At 36.8% G+C, this 18823-nt stretch overlaps 1 protein-coding gene across 1 annotated transcript in view; it reads right to left on the bottom strand.

Moving 5' to 3' along the window:
• RabGGTa (Rab geranylgeranyltransferase subunit alpha) overlaps positions 1–480 on the bottom strand; it is a 268975-nt gene extending 268495 nt beyond the window's left edge. The window contains exon 1 of the mRNA XM_090397695.1: positions 304–480. Coding sequence (XP_090253821.1) covers positions 304–306 — 3 coding nt within the window. The 5' untranslated portion in view covers positions 307–480. The remainder of the gene's footprint in view (positions 1–303) is intronic.
• Between the last annotated feature and the right edge of the window lie 18343 nt (positions 481–18823).

Here is an 18823-nt window from a genome sequence, read left to right as displayed (position 1 = left end):
GTGTGTGATATATATATATATATATATATATATATATACATACACACACACACATATCCAGATTTGTACATGAGGATAAAAGAGTAAATATGGAATTTTTGGAGACTCATTTATGCTGCCAGCAGCAATACTACAGAAAGGTCAATAACAACTATTCGTACAGCCATTAGCACTTCTCATAATTATTTTTTCCATAGGACACAACGGCTGCTTTTAAAACTATTATGTGCAACTGAGTGATAACACTCAGTCAATCATGAATATGCTAAAACGAATCAGTTCAATCGCACTTGTTTTCCTTACCATACTGGGTGTTCTTCGAAATTACTTTTCAGAATGTAACTTTAAGTTGAAACCCGTTTCGTCGGATGAGAATTAAAAGATATTCGTTTATTTTGGGCATAAAAAATTTATATTAGAAAAAAAAAATAAGTGTAAAGTGACATTCCGGAGATTCACAAACGCCGCATTTGATATCACTACCACTTACACACGAACCACGTTTCTAAGCCGCTAAGCGGTCAGAGAATACATAAAACAGTTCGTGCAGGAGTGTTTGGTTAATGATTGTTAATCTTAGAAATTCGTTATTATTATAAAGAATATTTATCAATGCTGCAAATAATAATAATAATGGTTACAATAACTGAAATACCGAAATAAGATAAGCAAATGGTATCCAAATAAGAGAATTTAAATTTTAAACAGCAAAATTCTTAAAATTCCTTATGTATATATGGAGTCTACTATGGTCATAACATTAAAATAAACAAATAAATTCAATTCAATTAAATAATTCCTCTAAGGCCTTTTATTCCCGATAAGAAGTAGACAGCGCTCCTTTAGAATTAATTTTGCTTGGGTCACATATATGCTTGAGATGGAGGAGGAAAATGATACTAAGATATGGTGATGATATGAAGACACAATCCGAAAATGAGAGGATCCAACATTGAAGGGAAAAGTATCCGAATCCATCGATTTCATGAGGAATTAAGAGACATGACTGATGTTTTCGCAGAATACAAGTTTTTTTTTTTTTACATTCTTGCCTTTTGAAGTTGGAGTTGAATTTATTGAAAGACTGTTCAGTTGTATGAGCAGTAGTGTTGGTAGGCAAGGAAGGCATCTCCTAGTAAAGGAACCATAGATGAGGTTATGGACTAAATAACCAATAAGAGATAAAAGAACTGACGATTATGATACGTGATATGAAAAGTGATAAAGAAAGATGAATGGAAAAAAATCAACTAACGCCTTTTATTCCCTAATAGGGAGTAGGCGAGGCCTTTATACCCTATCTAGCTTTTGGAGACTGAGTGGGCAGTTCAATCTCCACCGGTAGCCAATCAGAGATAGCTTGCCCATGTCTATCACTAATTATAGCAGCCACCGATGAAGAGGCTGGCAAACAAGTGCTGCCATCTCTTGGTACCTAACCCTAACAAGATCTGTCACTGTCTGAAATAATGTAGGTACTACGGTCGATTTTCTTGAGTTTACGGGACGAAAACCCGCGTTTCCGGGAGAAAAAACCCGCTTGCCTGTGCTAGAAATCGACTAACGCGGGACCCGGTCGAAGATAGGCTTAGAAAAAGTTCCTCCAGTCAGCAACTAGACTAGAACCTAAGTCTAAGTTCAAGCGGCCAAGCGCAGAGGACGCAAGCGCCACTTCCACTGAGCTACACAGGCCTTTGATGAAGAATGTTCATAAAATAATGAGAATTTTCTTGGATCCAGGTGAGAAAAAGGATAAATATTGGAAGAAGTTCAATTAATCATGTTGGAGAATGGAATTTTGAAGATATCAAATGAATGCACCAAATAATGTGGAAAGGAGGCTTTGTGGCAGAAGAACTTGACAAGATGAAATCCTTGGTTTATTCATATCTAGCATGGCAAGACAGAAGGCATAAATGTGACTCTACTAGTTTTGTTAGCATAAGGATTTATTTTGTGCGTAGTTTGTACAACTAGGTCGAAGTGGCGATGTGGTATCATAAGGTTGCTAGTGGTTGCAAGTCGGGGGTCCAAAGACTCATCCAGGGAGGGCATCTGTTCTACAGCTCCCCATCTCAACCACTCTACTAACCGCAACTACCTTCATCATCTACACCAGCGCCATCTACCCCCGACCACCATCGATCACTATTTTCACAGAACATCCATGCCCACGGCGGGATTCGAACTCGCAGCCTTTTGGCTGGAAAGCGGATACGCTGACCAGAGACGGCGCTAGGGTCTTTGCCGCCCTCATGCAATTTCTATCTAAGCGCCCCTGTAACGATCCGGGAGTGCGTGGTTTTTTCCCGATAATAAAAATTTAAATTTTTTGAAATTTCTTAAATAAATATTTACAGAACAGCCACACGTTGGTTAGCTAAATGTAACGAACCGGGGGTGTTGACTAGGCTGGATAATCGTTAAAAACCCGAATAGTCAAAAAATTCTCAAAAGTTAAAGCAAATTTTGATAAAGCCACTTCATTTTTAATTGTTTAATATAATGATACAGGGATTATAGCCTTCTCACCGACCCGAATCACTACAAAAATTAAAATGAATTTTAATTTAAGTTAAAATTTATTTGAACTAAAGTTTAAAAAATTCTTGCATTTTACAAGTTATTAAATTCTTAGTAACTTGTAAAAAAATTTTAATAATGTTTATAAGTGGAACTATCTTTTAGGAAAATAAAAGAAACTCAAGATAGATGAGAAAATAAAAAAAGAATTCAGAAATAATTAGAACATTTAATATAAGTATTCAAAAAATAACATCTTTACAAAATAACAGAAAATAAATGAAATTACATAAATATACTAGAAATTTTTTAAATTAAAATTTTAAGGTTTTTGATTTCATATTTACAAAATAGAAATAACGGTCTTAACGTCTAATTCCGCACATATATCCTTTTCAATAGCTATTAGCGCCAAACTAACAAGCCGTTTTTGTGACATACGTGCTCTTAAGTAGGTTTTAATCAATTTTCAACTTGGAAAAGGAACGTTCACCGCTCGCTAATCGGACACAATAAAATTAAGAATATCGAAAGGGCTTCTGAATATTTAAATCATCCTTCCGAAAAATATCCCGGAAAGCACATAACTCGTCATATAGTTCTATTGCATTAACGTCTTTATTGTCGCAGTCCTTCAGAGAATCTCTAAATCATCACAATTTCTTCGTAAATCTTCGTTATTAATTTGTAGTAATCTATACAAGAAATTGAAATTATCATAATATGTTTTTAGTTGTTCAAAACGTTCTATTAACGAACACATTGCAACGTCTAGAAGTGTATAAAACACATTCACTGTAAATTTATCTTCTGGCGATTGTAGCGTTTCGTCATGATTCTTGTAGTCAAATTGCCGTGTCTTCTTTCGTCGTCGAACTTTCGTACCACTTTTAAATTCTTGTTCTCCATTCACCTCTTCACTCAGTTATTTTGCCGTTTTTAGAACTTCTTTAAAATTTGTATCTGATCGATACTCTTGTAAGAATATTTTTAAGTTTTCGATAGATTCTAAAGCAAGTATAATGGTCATATTTTTGTCATGAAGATTTTACTCACAGGGTTTATTCTGTTAAGTAAATCATGCCAAGTTATAAGAGAGCAAATAATGTTTGTGCTTCATGCTGAGTTCCTTTATTAAAATTTTCATTATTTAAAATTTAAAAAAGTGCATCATAAATTTCTCCTAACTGATATCGCAGAGGGCGGATTGCATTCATTTTACTTTCCCATCGCGTTTCAGATGGCTGTTTCAATGTTAAATTTTTTACGAACTTTAAAAGGATTGCCCAACGTTTTAAGAGAATGAAAAGAAATTTTATATTTCTTGAATAATTGCAAAGAAACTAATTGTATCTGCATTCACTTTGGCTGCATCGTTAATGATTAAATTTAGAGTATAAGCAGCACATGGCACGTAAAACGCTGGAGGATTTTTGTTCGAAAGCAAATTTTGGAGCCCATATTTTTTCTTTTTCATATTTGCCTTGTCATACCCTTGACCTCGCATGTCTTCAATGGGAATGTTCCATTTTTCCAGTTGTTCCATTATTGTTGCACAAAAACCACGTCCTGTGGAATCTGATATATCTGCAAAACCTAAAAAGTTTTCCCTGACCATGTCACAGGAAACAAAGCGAATAATAATGGTCATTTGTTCTGTTTTACTTGCATCAGGTGTGCAGTCTAAAATTATGGAATAATATTTCGATTTTCGAATTGATAATAAAATTATATCCCTGATTGCATTACTTAAAGTTTCCAATATTTCATTTTGACTGTCTTTACTCAAATAGTGTACTCTATTGTTTCGTTGTAGGGCCCTTTCAACATGATTTTCCATAACGGGATCAAACTTCCCAAACAGTTCGACTAATTTTAAAAAATTGCCGTTATTTCTTTCATATAATTTATCAGATGCGCGAAAAGTTAAATTTTGGCTACCAAGGAATTTTATAATTTCAATCAACCGTTCTAAAACACTCGTCCAATGTTTCTTTTTTATTGAGTCTCTCAATCAATAGCAGTTTTGTTTTTTAAATTTTTATATCAACTTCCTTCCATTTTAAGAAAATTTTCATTTGAGTTAAACTAGTCTCATGTATATGCAAAGTTGTACTTACATTTCTCCAATCGTTATAGCCTTCTACAAGACTACTTGATTCGGTAGGTGCGAAAGGTTTGCAACAAAAGCAAAAAACAGAATTTAAAGTTTCGGAATAAATGAGCCATGTTCTTGGCACGAGGTCACCGTTTTCCATTTTTCTATTATAATACGTGTGGCCAAATTTACGACCATATGTGTCTCTGGGATATATAATATTTTTATTTTGAACAGGCCCCATTTCAATTAAAACAACTTGTAATTTTTCATCAATATTTCCACATTCACCTGGATCTTCTAAATTTAAAGACACTAACAATGTGTTAGTTCCGTGGTCCACTACAACTAAATTTGTTGTAGTTAACTAAATCCTAACTAGTTTTCACTTAAATCATGTTCAATAGTTGCAATAGTACTTTCATGAAAACTGGATTATGTTCACGGTTCTTCGACTCTAATTTCTGATGTATCGAGTTGGTTACAATCTGCATCAGAATATTTTATTTTTTAACAAATTTATTAAGAGCCCCAGTTTGTTTCTTAATATTTGCTTCTTTTGCACATGACGCTTACAATTTTGTGCACCGAATAACTTTTTTTAATTTTTGATTCCATTTCTATTTTATACCCACAAGAAATTATTACACAACACGACACAGAGACGAAATAATAGTCGGCACTGCGCTACTGTCAGTAGCCTACTGAGATGTGTACCATATGCCTGATCAACTAGCAACAAATGTTTTGTACGAAAATTCGTTTCTGCTCATGAAAACCGTTCGTCGTTTCACTTTAGATAGATTGCAGTAGACACACTTTAGATAGATTGCAGCAGGCAAGCATTTAGCCTGCTCTAACTGCAAAATTGTAAACAGCTTGCTGATCAAAGGGCGGTAATATACTATTTTTTTTTTAAATTTTTATTCGGTGTATCCGGCCTTATTTATTTTAATATTGATCATTCTAAGAATTTTTTGTTTTTATGATAAAAATTTTGTTTCTTAAAAATTAACTTATGAACGTTCCCTGGCGGCGGCGCCCCCATCGTACAGACGCTCTCATGCACCGCATGCCCGCTTCCGCCGGCCCTGCCGCTGACCACTCGACCAATCAGGCCAGCCAATTAAGAATTATAAAAATGTTTATATACTTAGATCCGTTACAGCTATTTCAATTTCATCTGTTGATTTTATTATCGGCACAGGACCAATATATTTTGGAAGTACCTTGGATAACTTGTCCCAGGGTCTGAATGAATGCGGGGGGGGACAAATTGTCTTGGTTTCCCAGCTTTAATACAATGAGATTGTGATCGGTTGGTAGATCATTGAGTGTCATTATACTGTACTGTAGTCTTACATTTTGTAGGATAGCTATGTCCAAAAAATCAACCCGACCGTATGTGTTATGATGGGTAGGTTCGGTGGGGCCTGCCACAACCACATTGTTGGATCCTGAGTAGTTTGCTAGTATTTGTCCATTTTTGTTGACAGAACGGCTGTTCCAGTCAGAATGCTTAGAGTTAAAGACGCTGGCCATGACGACAGGCTCCCTGTTGTCGAGTACGGCGTTCAGATCTGAAAACAGTAATGTTTTTTGTGGAGGATTGTAAACTGCGAAGATTTTTAGATTACCCGCCGAACACCTAGGAATTTTAATGCCCGTAATCTCAAAATTAATGGTGGATGGAATATTTGTAGTAGCGATGATTGATGTGATTCTGTATGAAAATAGCAGTGCCGCCCCCTCTGCAGTATAATCTATCTGTTCTGTACAGCTGATACCCCCTGATTTTGGGGTTATCCGAAGGTCGCAGATGGGTCTTGCGTAGCAAAGGTACATCCAGCTGGTGCCTATGTTTAAACTCTTGGAGCTCCAAGATCTTTCCGCTTAGGCCATTCGCATTCAATGCGATGATCTGTAGAGAATCTGGATTTATTTTGTTTTTATTCATGAGTGAGCGCTGAGATAATGGCTTGCGTATCCTTTAGAAATCTAGTAGTAGAACATGGTGAGGTGTTGGATCTGCTAAAATCTAATAGCATATTTGCCAGAGAAGAGGTAATGATAGCTGTCAGACTTGTATGTGGTGTTGATTGATCCAAGGATGTCTGTTTGGGATGAGCTACTTCCGCATATGTTCTTGTCGGTGGTTGCTGAGTTGTTCTTTTGAGAACCTCTGGCTTCGTCAGATGGGATTCTAAACCTTTATGATGATCTTTGAGAGGCTGTGAGTCAGTAATCTCTAATGCAGATCTGCTGAAGGAGGAAAATTATGTTTCTACCTCTGATTTTCTATTTCTAGGATTATGAGTGCATGCTCTGTAGTTGGAAGTGTGAGGACCGCCACAGTTGGCACTTTTAGCCGGAGTAGTTTTTGGCTTCGTGCATGTATTTGTTTGGTCGCTGCACCCACATTTTAAACTTTTAAATTCAGCCTTGCACGTTTTCTGGGTATGGCCAAACTTCTGACATCTGTGGCACTGCCCTGTTGAAGCCCTTTTCCTTAATGGTTCCAGGGTGATTTTCAGTCCACAAATGGACGTCAGGTTGTATATGTGTTTATAAGTCGGACTGATCTCTACTAGTACCAGTGGCATTGAAGTCTTGTCTTTTTTCGTCATTCTACTGACCTTAATGGGTGGTAAGTCCTGTTAGTGCAGTTCCACAGCCACTTCTGAGGATTACATCCTCAGATACACCTCTGAACACTATCTTGAGGTTTTTCTCCGATCCGAGTGAATAGGTGTGGTACTGGATGCCTCTAGCATTCAATTCGCCTTTTAGCCTTCGATAATCCAACACTGTCTTGGGTTGAATTTTGATACCATCTGTGACATTCTTCGCATGGCTATATGAGATCTGGAGATTGGACATCGTAGTCTTCAGTGACATTCATTTCTGCTTCTCATGCAGAATAATCGGAGGTATCCTTTCTCTAGTGGAGGCAGAAAAGTCCGGAAGAGGAACGTCTTCTTCCATTCCATCCGCTTTGGGTGGTTCTGAGGCTGCAGTTTGGCGCTTCTTGCGTGCGCATACCTCCTGGTAATCACTGTGGTCTGTGAGGGGATAGTCATCAGCTATTGTTGCTACTTCACTGACGCTGTCTTGAGAAATGCTAGGGAGAAGTTCTGAGAGTTGAGGGTCATCTGTATCAACTTCTTTTATCTGGTGAATTACGACTTTCCTGGCCACTTGGTGTGGAGTAGATTACCTACATGTTTGAATATTGCCAAAAGTTCTTTGAAATTAAGTTCTTCATATGGCGTATCCATGGCCGGATCCAGACTCTGTTCTGTGGAGCAGGGCATGCCTTGTCCTTAACACAATAATAAATAGACAGTTGCTTATCAAGTATATAAAACAACAATGGCGATACTAGTGGCAATAGGCCTAGCGTATCGCCCTTGTTATAAATTCAGTTGATTTATCTGCGTAGCTGTTCTTCAATATATAAATATAAACCGTTTGTTTTTAGTAGCAAAGACTATTTACTACTAGTAAATTAACTAATCAAAAAACTCCATAAATCAGATTTTTCTCAAACTCATACAGGAACTCGTGCTAACACAAAAATTCTAAAACTCAAAACCCGTACCTTTGAATCAGATCAGCATTCCTGGCTTGTTTTTCGCTTATCTAATTTTGCGCTTTTCATTGCACGTTATGTCATTAGATAAGCTTGCGCGCGTTATTTCTGTGAGATATGAAACGTTTATTATTGGTGTGTTCCTCTTGAACTATTTTTTGTAAATCTTATTTTATTTTGTTAAAATAACATAGCGCCTCCGTAGCGCAATTGGAAGAACGACTGTACATTGCGCCCTTCGATTGGAATAGGCCTAAGTTCGATTCTCGTCGCGACGGGAGGAATCTTTATCTGGTCGATTTCAATCGATGGTGAGTTAGCCGATCTCATACGGAGGTAGCAGGGTTTTTTCTCCCGGAAACTCGGGTTTTTCATCCCGCATACATACAAATCGGCCCTTCAGAACACACGCAATTTACAGACAAAAATTACTAGTTGTAGTGGTGTTGGAGGTGGGCGGTAGATGGCGTTGATTCGTAGTAGAGGTAAGGTGTAGAGATAGTTGAAGATGTCCTCCCGCGATGAGTCTTCGGACTCCTTGGAGGTATCAGGAATAATAATAATAATAATAACATATAATTATTTATTTATTATAGATACAAGGCTGAATTATGACGAGTGTCACTGTTTAAAATGTGAAAAGAATTATATTTTTTCAATTACCGTTTCACGAAACAAATGCAATGCGATCTAACTCCGATATTCGTTTTCGCTTGTCATTGCTATTAATACGAAACTTTTATTATTGGCGTTCGTTCGTAGTGAGGATGAAGTATTTTTATGTATTTTTATTTATTAATGAATTCATTACGTTAGGAAAAAAAGTTTTTTTTTTTTTTTTTTTGTATATGCAGCACCCCACTTAAAATTTTCACCAGCCACCACTGGTATGCACGCAGTACTTCTGAATTCTTCTTTATGTATCAGCATGCTCCTCTTGATCTTCTGGAACCTATATTGTTTTTAGATAGCATACTGCAGAGATATTTAAATACTTCATGTTTCGTCTTCAGGTTACTAGAGATGTAATATGCCATGACATGACTTTAAGCGTTTTTCTTTGTCTTTTTTTTTTTTTTTTTTTTTTTTTTTGCTTGGGTAATCTTGAGATGACGGTTGGAGATATCTTGTGAGGTGGGTACCAAATAACTGATTTTGAATTTTATTAAGACTTTTAGAGGTATGACTGAAATGATAGTTCTTTTGTTATTAAACTTAAAAGCGAAATACTGTAGAGGTATCGCTCCATTAACGCGTTTAATTAATCCCTCGATGTTACCGCGTATATCAAAATCGCGTTAATCAAATCTAATAATCGATTGTAAAAAGTACAATTCATCCCTGATCGATTACTGTACTAATAGTTCGTTTCATATGGTACTCATTTAGGAAAGATAAAAAATGAATGCAAAGTAAATAAATACTTGTACCTACATTAGTTACTGCAATTTTTTTAAATCAAAAGAAGTTATAAAGAGTCGTTTGAACAGTTTTAGTTTTTTTCTTATCGGCATAAATTGTACAATAACAAGCAAAATGACTCTCCAGACCTCGGCAAACAAGCATTCTTCGATTAACATCTGGATCCATATTCATTACTTGCTGATTAAGCGATTCTAAACTGCGAAATATTCCATCCAGTTCTTTGACTGTTATTTCCTTTGGAACCTCATCTTCACATTCCATTTATTCGTTGTCTTCATATGTGCATTGTTTAATTTCAAGAAGATCGTTATCACTGAAATCTTTTGAATTTGAATCCAATAATTCTTTAACACTTCTGCATCAAAAGTGAGGCTTCACCAATTGCAACGATTTATTTCATCACGTTGTTCACAGGATTTTGAAAACAACCTAAGTCATTAGCGCATTCTGGCAAGTTTCTCCAAACAGCTTTCATGCAACTAGAAGACACTTGCTCCCATGAGTCACGAATGTTCTCAATTGCGTGGTTAATGTTACATTTTTTTTCCAAAATTCGTGTAGCGTAATCGCATTTTCTCCCGTTGTTGTTTCTACTGCCTTTGATAATGTCTTTTTAAGAAAATAGGCTTTGAGAGTTGCAATGACGCCCATGTCCATGGGTTGTAGCAATGATGTCGCATTTGGTGGGAAAAATAAAACTTTCACATTCTCAAACAGATCATTAAGAGAATTCGGATGACCTAGTGCGTTGTCTAAAAGCAAAAGAGCTTTGAAAACTAAGTTATTTCTCTTGCAATAAGTTTCAATTGCAGGGCAAAAATAAGATTTAAACCACTCTTTGAATAGACTTTGGTTAACCCAAGCCTTCTTATTCGCCCGCCAAATGACAGATAAAGAGTTCTTGTTACATCCTTTTAAAGCCTTTGGGTTCTGCGTTCGATAGACAAGTAGCGGCTTCAATTTAAAATCATTAGCATTCCCTCTAAGCATAACAGTTATGCGATCTTTTGATACTTTATAGCCATGCTGCGCTGCTTTTTTTATATATATAAATGTTCTAGATGGTATTTTTTTCCAATAGAGTCCAGTTTCATCTATATTGAAAAATTGGCGGTAATCGTAATCATTTTCTTCGATAATTTTCTGCAGCTCAGCAGGAAATGTGGATGCAGCATCTTCATTGGCACTTGCAGCTTCACCTGTTATTTTCACATTCTTTAGTCCAGCTCTAGATTTAAAATTTTCAAGCCAGCCTTTGCTAGCTGCGAATTTTGAATTTGCAGCTAGCAGAGGCTGTTACGATATTATATTTAGTCTCTTTAAGTCTTGAAAACAGGCCTAGAGCTTTGGCCGTGGTATTATAGGCACTAATTGGAATTTCTTTTGATTGCAGTCTTCCAGCCAAATAATCAATAGAGCTTCCATTTCAACCATTATAGCACTCCGGTTACGTGTACATAGCCTACTTGCAGATGTAGATGCCACTTTACCTTACTCGCAATGCTCATCAGCTTTGGATAAAATAGTCCGTACTGTAGACTCGTTAAAACCAAATTTGCATCCGATCTTACTTTTACTTTCACCACGTTTAAATCTTCTTTTTTTCACTAATGACCCGGTTGTGGGATTGCTCTTATTCTTCGACATGATCAATGGGCTGTAAAATTTACGAATAACGTAATTTGTAAATACGTACAACAGAAACAACTGGAGCATGTAATGCACCCACTCTTAATGCTAGCAGCGAAGTAACTGGCTGGCACTCAGCCTCGTGGCGTGATTTTCATGATTTTCACTCGTTGTTGTGTCAACTGCCTTTGAGAATGTCTTTTTAAGAAAATAGGCTTTGGAAGTTTCAACGACTCCCATGTCCATAGGTTGTAACAATGATGTTGTATTTGGTGGAGAAAATAAAACTTTCACATTCTCACACAGATCATCAAGAGAATTTGGATGACCACGAGGCTAGCAGCCTCGTGGGGGAGAGCATGATTTTGAGTGGCAAATTTAATGGCGCGTTAATCAAAACTCTTGCCGCGTATTTCAAGGGATTGCCGCAATTAATTTCGCAGCGATAATCAAATTCGCGTTAAGCAAGGGATACCTGTATGGAATTTTACCGGTCGGGTAGTTTATAAATTGTTTTATTTGTTCTGTTGAACCTCGCCTGGTAATGATCATATCAACCATATACTCTAACCAAATTTTGAAATCATGATGATAGTTTTCTGGTTTTTTTTCCTTTCAACTGATTCCATAAATGAATTAGCTAGAATCAGAGGTGAGGCAATGGCAAGAGCTTTTTTTCTTTCCATAGTATTTTCTTGAAATTCGAAAAAAGTTTCCAGGTAGTGCTCAGCTGGTGGTGTTCAGTGGGAAAATCTTCTTAAGAAGTTTCAAATTTCCTTCTCTAGGGACATCTAGGTTTTACGAAAGGTCTGCTAATTCTATAACTAATCTTTCTTTTTTTTCAATGAAAGTGTGAACTTTTTTTAAAAAAGGTGTCCGTTTTTCTTGTGTACTGTGATTAGTGTTTGGAGAGATAGGAGGGCGGTAACTCTAGTTTCTGCAATAGGTCTCAACGATATAGTAGTGCACTCAGGATTTAATCTTGTAGGGGAGGAGGAGGAGCGAGTTGAGTAGACGATTTGAGAATACCGTACACACTACGCATCGCATACGACCTATGACTGAGCATTTGAATGATCGCTAATTCATAAGTAGTATAGAAATAGAAGACACGACATAACATAAATAAAAAAAAAGAATTTTAATTAGGAAAAGATTTGGGGAAAATTTTCTAGTTTTTTTTTCCTTTTTCTTTGGGAGAGGACAGGGCTTTCTTTCCCCCCCCCCTCTGGGTGTGCCACTGCAACGACATATCGGCTGTATCAACTTCATTACTTTATAAATTTTCTGAAGCAATGGGGGGGTTGACTAGACGATTTGAGAATATACACACACACACTATGCATCGCATACGACTTATCACTGAGCATTTGCAATGATCGCTAATTCATAAGTAGTATAGAAATAGAAGACACGACACAACATAATTAAAACAAAATGAATTTTAATTAGGAAAAGATTTTTGGAAATTTTTCTAGTTTTTTTTCCTTTTTCTTTGGGAGGGGAAAAGACCTTTGACCCCCCCCTCTGGGTGCGCCACTGCAACCACATATCGGCTGTATGACCTTCATTGCGCTCTAAATTCTCTAAAGCAATGATGATTGGAATTGCATTGATTTTTTTAAATTCGTACAACCAGTTGATGAGTTTTTGATTAAATTATTGGTGTTGTTGTTGTGGGTCCACCATGTGGGATATTTCTGTCTAGGCGTTTTCCTAGAAATAATATAGTTGCTGTTTAAATACGGATTAGGTTTGCTGAGTCTTTTGGTAATCATCCAAATCCTTGTTCTACCTTAAGTATAATGTCCACTATGGGAATATTATAAAGGTTTAAGCAAAACTAAAACCTTTCCATAATATATTTAATTCTGCATGTGTCAGGGTATATGAAGCAAAAATAAAGGAAGTGCTTAACTAGCTTCTCTTTTTCACTTTGTTTTCTTTTATTGTTCTCATAGGATCAAGGGACAATGGCGTTATGTTTAAGTTTTTAACGCTAAAACATGTGTCAGTGCTCGAAAATCAAACAGAATTAGTGAATTCAAGGGAACAACCGCCTTCTCAGACAACGCATTTCTGAATGTAGATATGAATTATCCACAAAGAATTTCATCAGATACTGACGTCCACGCTTCCTGTAAAGCTGGCCAAAAAGTTAAATATCTGCTAACAACTTAAAGATAGAATTCAAAATGCCGTTATATGAAAACATAAAAGCCAGTAATATAGAAACTTGCCGTTTTGCTTGTAGTAATATAGTCACTCTTTGAATGCAGATTAGATCTACAAAGCATTTTGATAGTCTTCTCAATCATTTTTGTGTTAATTATAATGTCCAATTTGAGAATATTGTAGGGCGTGAGACAAAAATTACAATCATTTCAATAAAAAATATCAGCTAACGCTTTTTATCCCCTTAAATGAAGTAGGCGAGGCATGGCCATTTTAGCCCCATCTTCTTTTGGAGACCGGGGGACAGTTCATTCTTCACTGGGAGTCAATTAGAGAAAGCTGGCTCAAGATTATTAGCAATTATAAGTGGCATCCCATGAGGAGATGAGTGGCACGTGTCACTCTACAAGTGACAAATGTTTTATTTCTTTTCCATTATATGCCTCTAGCATCCGTCATTAGTGTGTGTTCTAACACATGATTTAGTACAAGTGTAAATGACAAGCGATAGAAGGCATCCTTGTTGTAACCCAGATACGTTGTGTGTGTGTGTTAAATATGATCTGTTGATATTATATCCGTCTAGTGGTATGTTGCATTCTTGAATTTATGAATTTACTTTAGTCTTTTTAGCGTGTTTAGTCATAATATGATTTTCTTTATCCGTATCACACTTGTCAATTTTCTATATTCCATCATTTCATAACCCTGTTCACAATATTTCCTACGCATCAGCTTCTACTAATATGATGCCATTTATCTGTATATCATGACTGCATTATCACTCTCTGTGTCTAAATTTAGATAAGATGGCCATCTCATTTATGGTTACATAATCCCATTTTATCAGATCCAAACTTCTTGATCCCAATCCTGTCTTTCATATGTTGTCGAAGATAATTATATCTCAGCAGCTATAAACTCCCTTTTTTTCCGCATGTACTTTTTATTCCTTCAAGATCAGGTCCCATTTGTTACAGTCGTTCATAATGATTGCTAATTCGTGGCTGCTGAATTAAGTTACCAGTACATTTTAGATTGATATTATAGGCCTGTAATACTACTGTCATATATCTTGCGTGGATGGGCTGGAACATCAGTATCAGTACTTTTATTCAGGAAATAAAACAAGCACACCAAAGACAGAAACATCAAGCCGGCATGGCATAGCCTCCACTTCCTCCACAAGTTCCGAAGACGACGTCACCGTCGAAATGGCTCACACCCCGTTACTCCCACCCCTGACCTTTTCCCAATAATTCTTCCTCTTCCACAAAAAAATAGTTTATATTTTCAGATCCTTCTATTCTTCGATAGAGCACTCAATTCCATACATCCCGTCCATCTATACTACTGGATATCAATGCAGATGAGGCACCTATTCATCTACTCACGATGCGCTATCTACTGCCCACTACTGATGTATTGATGGAGTAGTATAGATGGACGGGATGTATGGAGTTGAGTGATCTATCTAATAATTCTTTGACTCCTTGCAGGTATAATAATAATAATTATAATTATAATTATAATGAATATATTTATGCGGCTTAGTGCATAATGGTCCAAATAGACCTGGTTAGCAAAAATTGTAAATATGTCATTGGATACTGGTAAAATTCTTTATATCATATTTATTTGTGTTTAAAAATGTTTCAAAAATGGAATACTAAATTTGAAGTTGTGAAAGGAATTAAGGCACTCGTAGTATGCTTTTTCGCAAAAAAAAGCTCGTTACGCTTGATTTCATAATGTGTTATTCATTTGTATCGTTTTGCTATACGAAACATGAATATGGTTTGAAAACAGAAGACAATATTTAAATTAAGCCTTGGTGTCTCGAATATCTCGTTAATGAGTAATGCATTAAAGTGCAGAGGAGGATTTAGCTACAAGGAAAATACGATGAGTATGTTATTTTTCTAGAAGATAGAAATAAAGGAAGAGGAAAAGAAGTAAACTATTATTTTTATGCTATATAGCCTACTTTCGTTTAGGAGTGTCGTTTTTCACAATGTCATCTATACTACTCCATCAATACAGAAGACACCTATTCATATACTCACAATGCGCTATCAACTGCACAACACTAGCAATATTTTGATAAATTAAAGACGCCAAGAAATTATATTATAGGTTTAATCCTTTATCCAAGTGTAAACAAACAAAGTTTGTACCTGAGGTAACTTCAGGACCAGATAACTCGTATATAGAGGGTAACACCTTCACATCAGTTTGCCTTAGTATCCCATAATGCAAAGCACATATCCATACGGATATGTATAATCAGGGCTTTTTTTTTTTCTAAATATAAGTTTACTGGAACTCTACCATCTCATCTCATAACACAAGAAAATCGACACATACCAAGCATTTGAAGCTCTCGTTCTTCTACTTTTGACAAATGATATTATATATCTTTCACTACGCGTTATTCCCGCTTATTATGCTGGGTCCGTGTGTTACTTAGATGCGACTTCTTGTTAGTACCACTCCCAACCGACCTGTCACCTAGTCTGCCGCTGGGGGGGGGGGTATATATTCGTGGCTGTAGAAGTATATGTTCACTGGGCTGGTTTGCCTGCTTGGAATGAAAAAAGCCAGATAAACTGGTGGACAAAACCCTACTGCCCGCGCCCAAGACCGGCTAACTTGGCTATGTCTGAGGAATATCCTCAAGTTCCTCAGATCTTGGACGGGAATCGAACCTGGGACACTTTCCCCAGGCATATGGTTGCAAAGCGCAAAGCCACTAGGCTAACCGCGTGGACCCAAATGGATATTATATATATAAAATGGAAATAAAACGTTAAACATTAAAGCCAAGGTGAAAAAAGTTTAAAAAATACCTTAATTTTCACAATAGCTTCCAAATTGGGCTCATCACACTGGTGTTGCCATCTCCACGAGTTCGTTCCTTACTCTTCGTGTCTGTTGCTAGATGTCTGCCTTTCAGGAACCAGGATTTGACGTATGGTAAGGGTTGAAAAACAGGCAGAGGAGACCTAACCAGCTTGATGAACATCAGTCTACTCATGGTCTTCATTTGTAGAGAAGCTCTTGTCGGTGTGATAATCAGATTCATCTGGGAAAAGCCACGCTCACATTCAGCAGTAGAAATGGGAATGCTGTTGATAGTGTTTATTAACTGAAATATTGCAGCAGGCATTTTCTTCTCTGTTTAGGAATTCACGGAAACCTCTAACAACCTGTAGTTCTGGATTTCTTAGCCTCTTACACAAACAACTCTCCACTTTAGTCTCACCGAAAGTAACATTCCTTTCAGCACCGTCTGGCCAACATTCTGGATGTAATGCTTTTGTCCATTCTGGAATTTGCATCTCTTCTGCAGATAGAAAGCGATTTTCCGTTCGTTGTTTCAAGCAGTCATGAAATTTTTTAGGATCAAGAGAACGATTCACATTTGTTGATCAATGTGTTACGAGAATGTGCAAGAGAATTAACAACTCCTCTAACCAGGATATTTAATTTAAGCCTCAGTTCTGGTAAAGTGCAAATAGAGTGGAAAGAGGGGAAAATAGTTCCATTGCACAAGGGAGGCTCTAAGACTGATGTTGCAAATTATAGACCAATCAATATATCTGGAGTGGTGGTTAAGATTTTGGAGAAATTAGTTAAAATTAGAATTCAGGACTGGGTGGACAGCAATATGATACTTTATAAGGGGCAACATGGTTTTGTGAAAGGTAGGTCTTGCCTAAGTAATTTGCTTACGTTCTATAATAAAGTAACAGTGGAGTTGGATAAAGGAAATCCTTACTCAGTGATACTGCTTGACTTTGCAAAGGCTTTTGACAGGATTCCACATGGAACTCTGTTACATAAATTAGAGCAAATGGGTTTGGATCCGAAGATGGTGATTTGGATTAAAGGATGGCTGGTGGACAGATATCAAAGAGTGGTTTACGGAGGAGCTGAGTCCAGGAAAAGGCAAGTGACTAGTGGTGTACCTCAGGGCTCAGTTCTTGGTCCTCTATTGTTTAATTTGTACATCAATGATATTGGAAATACCTTGAATGGAAATATCCACTTGTTTGCTGATGATGCAAAATTGGGAAGAGCGATAATCAATTCAAATGATGTGGATATTTTACAGGATGACTTAAATAGGCTGACGCTATGGACTGAGGTAAATGGCTGTCAGTTCAACGTGGCTAAGTGTAAGGTGATGCACTTCGGGAGGATGACATCGCATGCTGTTTACTATATTAACGGAACTGAACTGCAGGAAGTTAATGAGACAAGAGACTTGGGAGTTATTGTGGACAGAGAACTTAAGTTTAAAGGGCATATTGCTAAGATTGCCAAAACATCACATCAAATTACATGGTTGTTGAGGAACACACTAACTAGCAGGGATAGGGAAGTTATTATTCCACTCTATAAGGCATTAATAAGGCCGCATTTGGACTATTGTGCACAGATCTGGTCGCCAGGATTTCTTGGTGATGTGGAAGTGGTAGAGAGGATTCAGAGGCGGGTTACAAAGATTGTTGCAGGTCTGTGGGATGTTCCCTATGAGGATAGATTGATGATCTGTGGGCTCCAAAAACTAGCTGATAGACGTAGGAGAGGAGATATGATAGAGGTATTTAAATTGTTAAAGGGATTTTACAGGATTGATACTGATGATATTCTTAAGACCAATGCAGGATGTGAGAGAACGAGGGGCCATCCCTGGAGATTGTGTAAGAGTGTGGTTAGCAAGGGTGTTAGGACTAGATTTTTTACTTGGAGGGTTGTGAATGGGTGGAATGCTTTGCCAGAACTGGTTGTGAATGCTTTAACTGTGAATGAATTTAAGGAGAGGTATGACAGGTATTGTGTAAATAATGGTTAGTGTGTCAATGTCGGGTCTCCCGCGATGAGTCTTTTGACTCCATGGAGACACCGTTAAATAATAATAATAATAATAATAATAATAATAATAATAATAATAATAATAATAATAATAATAATAATAATTGGTTACCCTCTTCTCCAAAGTCACTCCTTCGAAATTCAGATTTTCAACTGCTTGTACAGTTTCACGATAAAATGGCCCACCGTTGACTTTTCTGTCTTCAAAGAGCTGAATCTGCCTTGATATAATACTATGAGCTTTGTAGAGCGGAATATCCCTTGCTTGCAGTTCAACACTAAGCTCTGATAATTCTTGAAGAGCATCACACATCAATCCAAGATCCAAAACAAAATCGACACTTGTTATTTTCTTCAAAAGACCTTCATACATTACTCTTTCAGACTTGTCTTCATCTTGTTTTGCTGCTATAAAATGAACAACAAGTGCTTCATAATCTTTCCACACCGTGGAAACACTTCTAAAACTAGAAGCTATCCAACGTGTACTTAAAACTCTT

The sequence above is a fragment of the Typopeltis vanoorti genome, chromosome 9, assembly GCF_054136105.1.
Source record: "Typopeltis vanoorti isolate ZY-2024b chromosome 9, IOZ_Tvanoo_1.0, whole genome shotgun sequence".
NCBI classification, from domain to species: domain Eukaryota; kingdom Metazoa; phylum Arthropoda; class Arachnida; order Uropygi; family Thelyphonidae; genus Typopeltis; species Typopeltis vanoorti.
The sequence above is the reverse complement of the archived record's forward strand: the minus strand, read 5'-3'. Positions and strand labels throughout refer to the sequence as shown.